Consider the following 13,648-nt stretch of genomic DNA (forward strand, 5'->3'; position numbering starts at 1 on the left):
AAACGTGACTGGCGCAACTGTTCTAGGGAACTATGGTAAGCTTCATAATGTTAAATAATGTGACAGGTGAAATGAAGAACGCAATTTGCTTTATCTCCTAACGTATTGCACAAGTAGCTACAAATATTAAAATGTATTTAAAAACTTGTTATATTGAGCCTGAGTCCTTAGTGGTGAATTTCCACAACAAACTTCAAATAAATAGTTTTGACGGCATTCAAAAACCATCCCTTGAATTTTTCCAAATATCCCAGGATACGGTAAATAAAATAAAATAAAACTTGATTTGCCACATGCGCCGTATACAACAAGTGTAGACTTTACTGTGAAATGCTTACTTACAAGCCTTTAACCAACAGTGCAGTTCAAGAAGATGGCCCAAGCCTATCACTACTGACATTTCCTTTTGTTTGTCTCTAATTAGCCGCCTCTCCCGTCAGTGGCGACTGCATCTTCCAATCAGCTCGCTCATTATCCAGAGTTCAGTTCATATCAGGGTTTTCATCAAATGAAGGTGGTGTGTGACAGTTCAATCTCACCCAGATGGGGACTGACGTTAGCTAGTTCGCACCTGGGAAGAGATGAGTCTATCACAATGGAGTATTTTATTTTATAGTGCAGAATAAAAGACAGTACTGATCAGAAGTCAGAGCAGCTGAGTTAAATGGAGGATTGTCCTGTTGGCTGACTGAAATGCCACACTGTTCCCTCTGTGACTTTGTATCTGTGTGTCTGTCTCAGTTCTGGATGTCTGCTCTGGCCACCACCATTCCTGTGCCATGTGGAGCCTTCATGCCCGTCTTCGTCATTGGTAAGAGAAGTGTGTGTGTGTGTTTCAGCAATAATGTTTACCCTGGGAACATGCTATGCTATGCAGTCTTGTGAGTGTCTGTGTACCAGTATGTTACGCTCTCATTAAATGTGTGTGTGTGTGTGTGTGTGTGTGTGTGTGTGTGTGTGTGTGTGTGTGTGTGTGTGTGTGTGTGTGTGTGTGTGTGTGTGTGTGTGTGTGTGTGCTAGGGGCAGCGTTTGGCCGTCTGGTCGGGGAGAGCATGGCTGCCTGGTTCCCTGATGGCATCCACTCTGATGGCACCATCTACCCCATAGTGCCAGGAGGGTACGCCGTTGTGGGTGAGTTACTGTAGACACACAGACACACACACACAAACAAAGACAAAGTTTTAACAAGATTAACAATACCTATTCAAGACTAGACACATCTAGACACCATTATTGTAACAATTAGGAACTAGAAAGCCAGATACAATAAGACACTGCTAGACCCAGTAGTAATATTAAGACATTTATGTCAAAGGTAAAAACTAAATGATGCGCTTTAGAAGTCCCCTTTGGCAAGATGTCCTTTAATGTTGTTGCTATGAGTGATATTGCTGTTAGCGTTGTTGTTGACGGTTGTGCTGATTATGCTGTTGTTCAGTGTAGGGGTTGATGTCAACTGTGTTTGTGTCTAATGGGTGCTGATGTTGTTGACTCATCTCTAACTCAGCTTTCTGTCTCTCTGATGTTCCCTCTCTTTAATCTCAGCATGGCTTCATTTACCCTCTCATTGTCTTTCTCTCTCAAATCAAATGAAATCGCGCTCTCTTTCGTCACTCCATCCTTATGTTAGGAATAATCAACCTTCTCTCTCTCCTCTATCACTGCTGCCCACTCTCTCCACTCCTTCTTCTTCCTCTCATTATATCCACTCACCTCTTTTTCTTTGTTCAATAACGGTTACAAAATATTGAAGATGTTTAAAATGTTTAACTTTTTAAACTTTTTTATCTTTGACCTTGTGTGGTACAGTCATCTCGCCCATCCCTAATCCATCCCTCCCTTCCCCTCTCCTCCCTCCCTCCCCTCTCCTCCCTCCCTCCTTCCCTCCCTTCTCATCCCTCCCCCCCTTCGCCCCTCCTCACTTTGTTGTTCCAGTATTATTGATGAAGGCTCAGTATAGAGTTGAGGGCATGAGATGTATTATTGCACTGATATTACTTTACTAATGTCAATGGACAGTGACCTTTATCTGTACCCATTCCTTCCTCTCCTGCTCTCTTCCTTTCTTCCTCTCATCCTCTCTTCTCTCCTCCCCCCTCCCTTCCTCTCCTCATCTCCCAGGTGCGGCAGCCCTGTCTGGAGCGGTGACCCACACGGTGTCGACAGCGGTCATTGTGTTTGAGCTGACGGGTCAGATCAGCCACATCCTGCCGGTGATGATAGCGGTAATACTGGCCAACGCCGTGGCCCAGTCCCTCCAGCCCTCGCTATATGACTCCATCATCAGGATCAAGAAACTACCCTACCTCCCTGAGCTGGGCTGGGGACACCACGAGTACGTAGGATTACACTTCTATCTATCAATCTATCTACGTTAACTGTCTATCTTTGTTAACTATCAATCTATCTACGTTAACTATCTATCTATCTAAGTTAATAATATCTTCTTATGGATCAAATCTTGTTAGCGGGATCGTTTTGACAACATCCGGTGAAATGGCAGAGCTCCAAATTCAAATTAAATTATTAAAAATATTTAACTTTCATAAAATCACAAGTGCAATACACCAAAATGAAGCTTAATTTCTTGAAATAATGTCAGATTTCAAAAAGGCTTTACGGCGAAAGCAAACCATGCTATTATCTGAGGACAGCACCCCATCATACAAACACATGACAATCATATTTCAACCCGCCAACAAAACTCAGAAATAACGATATAATTCATGCCTTAACTTTGAAGATCTTCTCCTGTTGGCACTCCAATATGTCCTAGAAACATCACAAATGGTCCTTTTGTTCAATTCATTCCGTCGTTATATCCCCAAAATGTCAATTTATTTGGCGCGTTTGATTCAGAAAAACACCGGTTCCAACTCGCCCAACATGACTACAAATGATCTAATATGTTACCTGTAAACTTGGTCCACATATTTCAAACAACTTTCCTAATCCAACTTTAGATATTTAAAACGTAAATAATAAATCAAATTTAAGACAGGATAAACTGTGTTCAATAGCGGATAAAATGAAAGTGGAGCGAGCTTCAGGTCGCGCGCCCCAAACAAAACAGTCCACTTGGCTCGACTCCCAGAAAGGAAAGGTTACTTCTTCATTTCTCAAAGGAAAAACATCAACCCATTTCTAAAGAATGTTGACATCTAGTGGAAGCCATAGGAACTGCAACCAGATGCCTCATAAATCTAGTATCCCATAGAAAAGTAATTGAAAACACAGTCATCTCAAAAAATACAATTCCTGGATGGTTTGTCCTGCCAAATGTATTTATTTTTACATTTTATTTAATCTTTATTTAACCAGGTAGGCTAGTTGAGAACAAGTTCTCATTTGCAACTGCGACCTGGCCAAGATAAAGCATAGCAGTGTGAACAGACAACACAGAGTTACACATGGAGTAAACAATATACAAGTCAATAACACAGTAGAAAAAAAAGAGAGTCTATATACATCGTTTGCAAACGGCATGAGGAGGTAGGCGAATAATAAAAAATTTGCAGATTAACACTGGAGTGATAAATGATCAGATGGTCATGTACAGGTAGAGATATTGGTGTGCAAAAGAGCAGAAAAGTAAATAAATATAAACAGTATGGGGATGAGGTAGGTAAAATTGGGTGGGCTATTTACCGATAGACTATGTACAGCTGCAGCGATCGGTTAGCTGCTCAGATAGCAGATGTTTGAAGTTGGTGAGGGAGATAAAAGTCTCCAACTTCAGCGATTTTTGCAATTCGTTCCAGTCACAGGCAGCAGAGAACTGGAACGAAAGGCGGCCAAATGAGGTGTTGGCTTTAGGGATGATCAGTGAGATACACCTGCTGGAGCGCGTGCTACGGGTGGGTGTTGCCATCGTGACCAGTGAACTGAGATAAGGCGGAGCTTTACCTAGCATGGACTTGTAGATGACCTGGAGCCAGTGGGTCTGGCGACGAATATGTAGCGAGGGCCAGCCGACTAGAGCATACAGGTCGCAGTGGTGGGTGGTATAAGGTGCTTTAGTAACAAAACGGATGGCACTGTGATAAACTGCATCCAGTTTGCTGAGTAGAGTATTGGAAGCCATTTTGTAGATGACATCGCCGAAGTCAAGGATTGGTAGGATAGTCAGTTTTAATAGGGTAAGTTTGGCGGCGTGAGTGAAGGAGGCTTTGTTACGGAATAGAAAGCCAACTCTAGATTTGATTTTAGATTGGAGATGTTTGATATGAGTCTGGAAGGAGAGTTTACAGTCTAGCCACCTAGGTACTTATAGATGTCCACATATTCTAGGTCGGAACCATCCAGGGTGGTGATGCTAGTCGGGCGTGCGGGTGCAGGCAGCGAACGGTTGAAAAGCATGCATTTGGTTTTACTAGCGTTTAAGAGCAGTTGTAGGCCACGGAAGGAATGTTGTATGGCATTGAACCTCGTTTGGAGGTTAGATAGCACAGTGTCCAGGGATGGGACGGAAGTATACAGAATGGTGTCGTCTGCGTAGAGGTGGATCAGGGAATCGCCCGCAGCAAGAGCAACATCATTGATATATACAGAGAAAATAGTCGGCCCGAGAATTGAACCCTGTGGCACCCCCATAGAGACTGCCAGAGGACCGGACAGCATGCCATCCGATTTGACACACTGAACTCTGTCTGCAAAGTAGTTGGTGAACCAGGCAAGGCAGTCATTAGAAAAACCGAGGCTACTGAGTCTGCCGATAAGAATATGGTGATTGACAGAGTCGAAAGCCTTGGCCAGGTACAGTACTGTCTTTTATCGGTGCCGGTTATGATATTGTTTAGTACCTTGAGCGTGGCTGAGGTGCACCCGTGACCGGCTCGGAAACCAGATTGCACAGCGGAGAAGGTACGGTGGGATTCGAGATGGTCAGTGACTTGTTTGTTGACTTGGCTTTCGAAGACCTTAGATAGGCAGGGCAGGATGGATATAGGTCTGTAACTGTAAATAAGTTATGTTATACTCACAGACATGTTTTTAACAGTTTTAGAAACTTTTGAGTATTTCTATCTAGCATATCCTAGCTTCTGGGCCTGAGAAACAGGCAGTTTACTTTGGGCACGCTTTTCATCCGGATGTGAAAATAACGCCCCCTAGCCCAAAGACCCCTAGCCCAAATACCGCCCCCTAGCCCACTATCTAAATCAAATCAAATCAAATGTATTTATATAGCTCTTCGTACATCAGCTGATATCTCAAAGTGCTGTACAGAAACCCAGCCTAAAATCCCAAACAGCAAGCAATGCAGGTGTAGAAGCACGGTGGCTAGGAAAAACTCCCTAGAAAGGTCAAAACCTAGGAAGAAACCTAGAGCGGAACCAGGCTATGAGGGGTGGCCAGTCCTCTTCTGGCTGTGCCGGGTGGAGATTATAACAGAACATGGCCAAGATGTTCAAATGTTCATAAATGACCAGAATGGTCAAATAATAATAATCACAGTAGTTGTTGAGGTTGCAGCAAGTCAGCACCTCAGGACTAAATGTCAGTTGGCTTTTCATAGACGATCATTAAGAGCTGTCTCTAGAGAGTTGAAAACAGCAGGTCTGGGACAGGTAGCACGTCCGGTGAACAGGTCAGGATTCCATAGCCGCAGGCAGAACAGTTGAAACTGGAGCAGCAGCACAGCCAGGTGGACTGGGGACAGCAATGAGTCATCATGCCAGGTAGTCCTGAGGCATGGTCCTAGGGCTCAGGTCCTCAGAGAGAAAGAGAGAATTAGAGAGAGCGTACTTAAATTCACACAGGACACCGGATAAGACAGGAGAAATTCTCCAGATATAACAGACTGAACCTAGCCCCCCGACACATAAACTACTGCAGCATAAATACTGGAGGCTGAGACAGGAGGGGTCAGGAGACACTGTGGCCCCATCCAATGATACCCCCGGACAGGGCCAAACAGGAAGTATATAACCCCACCCACTTTACCAAAGCACAGCCCCCACACCACTAGAGGGATATCTTCAACCACCAACTTACCATCCTGAGACAAGGCCGAGTATAGCCCACAAAGATCTCCGCCACGGCACAACCCAAGGGGAGGCGCCAACCCAGACAGGAAGATCACGTCAGTGACTCAACCCACTCACGTGATGCACCCCTCCTAGGGACGGCATGAAAGAGCACCAGTAAGCCAGTGACTCAGCCCCTGTAATAGGGTTAGAGGCAGAGAATCCCAGTGGAGAAAGGGGAACCGGCCAGGCAGAGACAGCAAGGGCGGTTCGTTGCTCCAGAGCCTTTCTGTTCACCTTCACACTCATGGACCAGACTACACGCAATCATATGACCCACTTAAGAGATGAGTCTTCAATAAACACTTAAAGGTTGAGACGTAGTCTGCTTCTCTCACATGGGTAGGCAGACCATTCCATAAAAATTGAGCTCTATAGGAGAAAGCCCTGCCCCCAGCTGTTTGCTTAGAAATTCTAGGGGCAATTAGGAGGCATGCGTCTTGTGACCGTAGCGTACGTGTAAGTATGTACGGCAGGACCAAATCAGAAAGATAGGTAGGAGCAAGCCCATGTAATGCTTTGTTGGTTAGCAGTAAAACCTTGAAATCAGCACATGCCTTAACAGGAAGCCAGTGTAGGGAGGCTACCACTGAAGTAATATGATCACATTTTTTGGTTCTAGTCAGGATTCTAGCAGCCGTATTTAGCACTAACTGAAGTTTATTTAGTGCTTTATCCGGGTAGCGGATAGTTTATTTATCCCCCTTTGTTTCCTTCTGTCTTTTTCTCATTATTTTTAAATCTCTTGGTGCCTCTTGCTGGGTTGAGGATGAGTGAGGGGACTAGTGGTTTCTCTTGCCAGGTTGGGGACTAGTGGTTTCTCTTGCTAGGTTGGGGACTAGTGAGGGGACTAGTGGTTTCTGCTGCCAGGTTGGGGACTAGTGAGGGGACTAGTGGTTCCTCTTGCTAGGTTGGGGACTAGTGAGGGGACTAGTGGTTTCTCTTGCTAGGTTGGAGACTAGTGCGGGGACTAGTGGTTCCTCTTGCTAGGTTTGGGACTAGTGAGGGGACTAGTGGTTTCTCTTGCTAGGTTGGAGACTAGTGCGGGGACTAGTGGTTCCTCTTGCTAGGTTGGGGACTAGTGAGGGGACTAGTGGTTTCTCTTGCTAGGTTGGAGACTAGTGCAGGGACTAGTGGTTCCTCTTGCTAGGTTTGGGACTAGTGAGGGGACTAGTGGTTTCTCTTGCTAGGTTGGCGACTAGTGCGGGGACTTGTGTTTCCTCTTGCTAGGTTGGGGACTAGTGAGGGGACTAGTGGTTTCTCTTGCCAGGTTGGGGACTAGTGAGGGGACTAGTGGTTTCTCTTGCCAGGTTGGGGACTAGTGGTTCCTCTTGCTAGGTTGGGGACAAGTGAGGGGGACTAGTGGTTTCTCTTGCTAGGTTGGAGACTAGTGCGGGGACTAGTGGTTCCTCTTGCTAGGTTGGGGACTAGTGAGGGGACTAGTGGTTTCTCTTGCTAGGTTGGCGACTAGTGCGGGGACTAGTGGTTCCTCTTGCTAGGTTGGGGACTAGTGCGGGGACTAGTGGTTCCTCTTGCTAGGTTGGGGACTAGTGGTTCCTCTTGCTAGGTTAGGGACTAGTGCGGGGACTAGTGGGTCCTCTTGCTAGGTTGAGGACTAGTGCGGGGACTAGTGATTCCTCTTGCTAGGTTGGGGACTAGTGAGGGGACTAGTGGGTCCTCTTGCTAGGTTGTGGACTAGTGGTTCCTCTCCCTGGGTTGGGGACTAGTGAGGGGACTAGTGGTTTCTCTTTCTAGTTTGGGGACTAGTGAGGGGACTCTAGTGGTTCCTCTTGCTAGGTTGGGGACTAGTGAGGGGACTAGTGGTTCCTCTTGCTAGGTTGGGAACTAGTGGTTCCTCTTGCTAGGTTGGGGATTAGTGGTTCCTCTTGCTGGGTTGGGGACTAGTGGTTCCTGTTGCTTGGTTGGGGACTAGTGAGGGGACTAGTGGTTCCTCTTGCTGGGTTGGGGACTTGTGAGGGGACTAGTCATTCCTCTTGTGTTGGTTGTTCTTGGTCTTTCTCTCTCTCTCTCTCTCTCTCTCTCTCTCTCTCTCTCTCTCACTCTCTCTCTCTCTCACTGTCTCTCTCTTTATCTCTCGCTCTCCCCCTCTTTCACTCTCACTCTCCTTCACACCACCACTAGTGAGAGGACTCTAGTGGTTCCTCTTGCTAGGTTGGGAACTAGTGGTTCCTGTTGCTAGGTTGGGGACTAGTGGTTCCTGTTGCTAGGTTGGGGATTAGTGGTTCCTCTTGCTGGGTTAGGGACTAGTGGTTCCTGTTGCTTGGTTGGGGACTAGTGAGGGGACTAGTGGTTCCTCTTGCTGGGTTGGGGACTAGTGGTTCCTGTTGCTTGGTTGGGGACTAGTGAGGGGACTAGTTGTTCCTCTTGCTGGGTTGGGGACTTGTGAGGGGACTAGTGGTTCCTCTTGCTAGGTTGGGGACTAGTGAGGGGACTAGTCATTCTTCTTGGGTTGGTTGTTCTTGTTCTTTCTCTTTCTCTCTCTCTCTCTCTCTCTCTCTCTCTCTCTCTCTCTCTCTCTCACTGTCTCTCTCTTTATCTCTCGCTCTCCCCCTCTTTCACTCTCGCTCTCCTTCACACCACCCACTATGCTTTGAGTTCACCACAGGGGACAGAGCGGACCAGGAGTGTGTGTGCATGCGTGTGCGCGCGCGCGTGTGTGCGTGTGTGTGTGTGTGCACGCGTGCGTCATTAGACATTGTTATGTGAGCTAAGTGTAGGTTGTGTTGTTTTTCATTGTGCTGTTACATAATTTCTCATTTACATGTAGATTATACAAAGTTACAACATGTAGTTAGTTACACAATGTGCAAGTGTGTACACACCTACACACTGACAGCAGTTGGCACAAAAATGACAACGTAGACCAGTTTTCTCAGAGTAGTGAGAATGCAGGATGCTCTGTCACCTCTTCTGTTCATCTATCATTAAAGGCCTGTTAGAGTATGGCTGACATTCAATATAACCTGAAGCAATGTATCTGTTCTGTTTCTGTTAACTATTGATCAACCACCCACACTCTAATGATCACACCTCTTAAGACCTGTTTCCATTTATACTGAAGTCAACCCAGGATGGGCTAGCCTTGGTTGGCTAGCTCGAATTGGGTTTCCACTGCTTCCAGAAATGAGAAATTATGTAATGTTGCTAGGTAGCTGTGACTGTGCAGCTGGCTTTGCTAATGTTGCTAGGTAGCTGTGACTGTGCAGCTGGCTTTGCTAATGTTGCTAGGTAGCTGTGACTGTGCAGCTGGCTTTGCTAATGTTGCTAGGTAGCTGTGACTGTGCAGCTGGCTTTGCTAATGTTGCTAGGTAGCTGTGACTGTGCAGCTGGCTTTGCTAATGTTGCTAGCTAGCTAGTAAGATGTTGAAAAGTTTTATTCACCCTCACCATGCTGTAACTTACCTTACCCGATACTCCTGCCACTGCCAGCCAGACCCAGAGACATGTATTTAGCAAAGAGTTTTAGCTTGCAGTCGGGAGGAACTATTGGATAGAAGAGCAACGTCAACTCACCATCAATACGACCAGGAATACGACTTTCCCGAAGCGTATCCTCTGTTTTGCCCACCACCCAGGACAATGGATCGGATCCCAGCCGGCGAACCAAAACAACGACGCCGTAAAAGAGGCAGACGAAGCGGTCTTCTGGTCAGGCTCCGGAGACGGGCACATCGCGTACCGCTCCCGAGTATACTACTCGCCAAATGTCCAGTCTCTTGACAAGAAGGTAGATGAAATCCGAACAAGGATAGCATTCCAGAGAGACATAAGAGACTGTAACGTTCTTTGCTTCACGGAAACACGGCTCATTTGAGACACGCTATCGGAGTCGGTACAGGCAGCTGGTTTCTTCACGCATCACACCGACAGAAACAAGCATCTTTCTGGTAAGAAGAAGGGCGGGGGGGGTATGCCTTATGATTAACGAGACGTGGTGTGATCATAACAACAAACAGGAACTCAAGTCCTTCTGTTCACCTAACTTATAATTCCTCACAATCAAATGTCGACCGCATACCAAGAAAATTATCTTCGATTATAATCACAGCCGCATATATTCCCCCCAAGCAGAAACATTGGATGGCCCTGAACAAACTTCATTTGACTATATGTAAGCTGGAAACCACATATACTGAGGCTGCATTCATTGTAGCTGGGGAGTTTAACAAGGCCAATCTGAAAACAAGACTCCCTAAATTCTATCAACATATCGATTGTGCAACCAGGGCTGGTAAAACCCTGGATCATTGTTATTCTAACTTCCGCGACCCATATAAGGCCCTCCCCACCCTCCCTTCAGAAAAGCTGACCACGACTCCATTTTATTGCTTCCATTCTATAGACAGAGACTAAAACAGGAAGCTCCCGCACTCAGGTCTGTTCAACGCTGGTCCGACCAATCTGATTCCACGCTTCAAGATTGCTTCGATCACGTGGACTGGGATATGTTCCGCATTGCGTCAAACAACAACATTGATGAATACGCTGATTCGGTGAGCGAGTTTATTATTATGTGCATCGGCGATGTCGTACCCACAGCAACTATTAAAACATTCCCAAACCAGAAACCGTGGATTGAGGGCAGCATTCGCGCGAAACTGAAAGCGCGAACCACTGCTTTTAATCAGGGCAAGGTGACCGGAAACATTGACCGAATAGAAACAGTGTAGCTATTCCCTCCGCAAGGCAATCAAACAAGCTAAGCGTCAGTATAGAGACAAACTAGAGTCGCAATTCAACGGCTCACACACAAGAGGTATGTGGCAGGGTCTACAGTCAATCACGGACCAGGATGTCTTGCTCCCAGACAGACTAAACAACTTCTTTGCCCGCTTTGAGGACAATACAGTGCCACTGACACGGCCCGCACCCAAAACCTGTGGACTCTCCTTCACTGCAGCCTTCACTGCAGCCGACAGTGAGTAAAACATTTAAACGTGTTAACCCTCGCAAGGCTGCAGGCCCAGACGGCATCCCCAGCCGCGCCCTCAGAGCATGCGTAAACCAGCTGGCTGGTATGTTTACGGACATATTCAACCCTTGTTCCTGTTCCCAAGAAAGCTAAGGTAACTGAGCTAAATGACTACCGCCCCGTAGCACTCACTTCCGTCATCATGATGTGCTTTGAGAGACTAGTCAAGGACCATATCACTTCCACCCTACCTGACACCCTAGACCCACCCTGGGTCTCGACCCCGCCCTGTGCAACTGGGTACTGGACTTCCTGACAGGCCGCCCCCAGGTGGTGAGGGTAGGTAACAACATCTCCACTCCGCTGATCCTCAACACTGGGGCCCCACAAGGGTGCGTCCTGATCCCTCTCCTGTACTCCCTGTTCACCCACGACTGGCCATGCACGCCTCCAACTCAATCATCAAGTTTGCAGACGACACTACAGAGGTAGGCTTGATTACCAACAACGACAAGACGGCCTACAGGGAGGAGGTGAGTGCCCATGGAGTGTGGTGTCAGGAATATAACCTCACACTCAACGTCAACAAAACAAAGGATATGATCGTGGACTTCAGGAAACAGAAGAGGGAGCAACCCCCTATCCACATCAACGGGATAGTAGTGGAGAGGGTAGTAAGTTTGAAGTTCCTTGTCGTACATATCACGGACAAACTGAATTGGTCCACCCACACAGACAGCGTGGTGAAGAAGGTGCAGCAGCATATGTTATTAACTGTCAGTCGTGGCTGCTTTGTGTGATGTATTATTGTCTCTACCTTCTTGCCCTTTGTGCTGTTGTCTGTGCCCAATAATGTTTGTACCATGTTTTGTGCTGCTACCATGTTGTGTGGCTACCATGTTGTTGTTATGTTGTGTTGCTACCATGCTGTGTTGTTGTGTGTTGCTGCCTTGCTATGTTGTTGTCTAGGTCTCTCTTTATGTAGTGTTGTGTTGTCTCTCTTGTTGTGATGTGTGTTTTCTCCTATATTTATATTTTTTTTTTTAGTTTTTTTTTTTTTATCCCAGGCCTTTTGCCTTTTGGTAGGCCATCATTGTAAATAAGAATTTGTTCTTAACTGACTTGCCTTGTTAAATAAAGGTTAAATAAAATTAAAGCTAGCTAGATAACCAATCAAACAGATGACAGGTTTGATTGTTTGAAGCTAGCCTTCAATACAACCTGGCCAGCTAAAATTCCTGCTAGCTAACGTTAGCTAGCTAGCTTGTTTCAACTCTAGGGTTTTAGGGTGGGTTTCTGTACAGCACTTTGTGACATCTGATGTAAAAAAGAGCTTTATAAATACATTTGATTGATTGATTTGGTAGCTAACGTTAGGTAGCAAGCATTCGATGGCTGACTGTTCTCATAAAAGTTTGTGTAGTGCATTAATGAATAAAGGATCCAGCTATGTTGGTAATTCATGTCATGTCTGACTACTGCAGTACTGCTTGTGATAGCTAACAGCAACAAGCCCAGACGAGCTAGCTGGCAGTTGCACAGTAACTGCGTCACCAGCCCGAATTCTAATCGAGCTGGTACCTGTTGTGAAACCCAGTTTGTATTTGAGTCAACTCTAATTTGGCCCTAATTTTAAGTGCCAGTGCAAACGGGGCTTTAGTCTGAACATGGGAAGCATCTACCTGAGAGAGAGGTGTTACTTGTCATTTTTTACAAAACATAAAACCATTCATTTTATAATAGCATGGTAAATATGTGTGTTGTTGTAATGTTCCTGTTGCTGGTGGAGGGCTGAAGAGCACTCTACCTCTATCTATCTATCTATCTCTCTCTCTCTTTCTCGCTCTCTCTCGCTCTTTCTTTTTCTCTCTTTCAATTTCGGTCTTGCTTTTTCTCTACCCCTCTCTCTACCTTTCTCTCTCTCTCTCTACCCTTCTCTCTCTTCCTCTCTACCCCTCTTGCTCTCTCTGACCCTCTCTGTCTCTACCCCTCACATACTCTCTCTCTCTCCTTCACATCATCCACTATGCTTCGATTTCACCACTGCGGATCAGGTGTGTGTGTGAGCACTAACTACATTTGAGGCAGGGTTTTGAGTAGGATGAAGAGGGGAAATTAAATGAAAGAGTGCATAAAGTGTGGCCCCCAAGCTGTTTGTGTTCCTATTCATTCTGGTCCCCATCCCACTTCCCACACAAACACACATTCAACCATAGGAATGCTTGTGTAACACTTGGGAAACACACATTCACAAACACACACTATGAGAAATGCAGTGTCATGTTGGGGCGTGAATCTCCTTCTCGCACTCATTCCTGCTCTTCTCTCTGCCCTTTTGACAAGTCCATCTCCAGCTTTTGAGTGGTATTTCATTTCAAATCAAATTAAATCAAATTATATTTCTCACATACACATATTTAGCAGATGTTTTTGCGGTCGTAGCAAAATGCTTGTGTTCCTAGCTCCAACAATGCAGTAATATCTAACAATTCACAACAATACACACAAATCTAAAGTAAAGTAATGGAGTTAAGAAATATATAAATATTAGGATGAGCAATGTCAGAGTGGTATTTATTATAATACAGTAGTAGAATAGAATACAGTATATACATATGAAATGACTAAGGCAGTATGTAAACATTATCAAATCAAATAAAACTTTATTTGTCACATGCACCTAATATAA

At 45.7% G+C, this 13,648-nt stretch overlaps 1 protein-coding gene across 2 annotated transcripts in view; it reads left to right on the forward strand.

The window, feature by feature from the left end:
* LOC110507925 (chloride channel protein 2) overlaps positions 1 to 13,648 on the forward strand; it is a 214,799-nt gene that overhangs the window by 156,549 nt on the left and 44,602 nt on the right. For both annotated transcript variants that reach the window (XM_036964661.2, XM_036964662.2), the window contains exons 13-15: positions 742 to 811; positions 1,021 to 1,131; positions 2,122 to 2,335. In XM_036964661.2, coding sequence (XP_036820556.1) covers positions 742 to 811; positions 1,021 to 1,131; positions 2,122 to 2,335 — 395 coding nt within the window. The remainder of the gene's footprint in view (positions 1 to 741; positions 812 to 1,020; positions 1,132 to 2,121; positions 2,336 to 13,648) is intronic.

This window comes from Oncorhynchus mykiss, chromosome 27 (genome assembly GCF_057628025.1).
Source record: "Oncorhynchus mykiss isolate SJ-2025 chromosome 27, ASM5762802v1, whole genome shotgun sequence".
In the NCBI taxonomy this organism is placed as follows: Eukaryota; Metazoa; Chordata; class Actinopteri; order Salmoniformes; family Salmonidae; genus Oncorhynchus; species Oncorhynchus mykiss.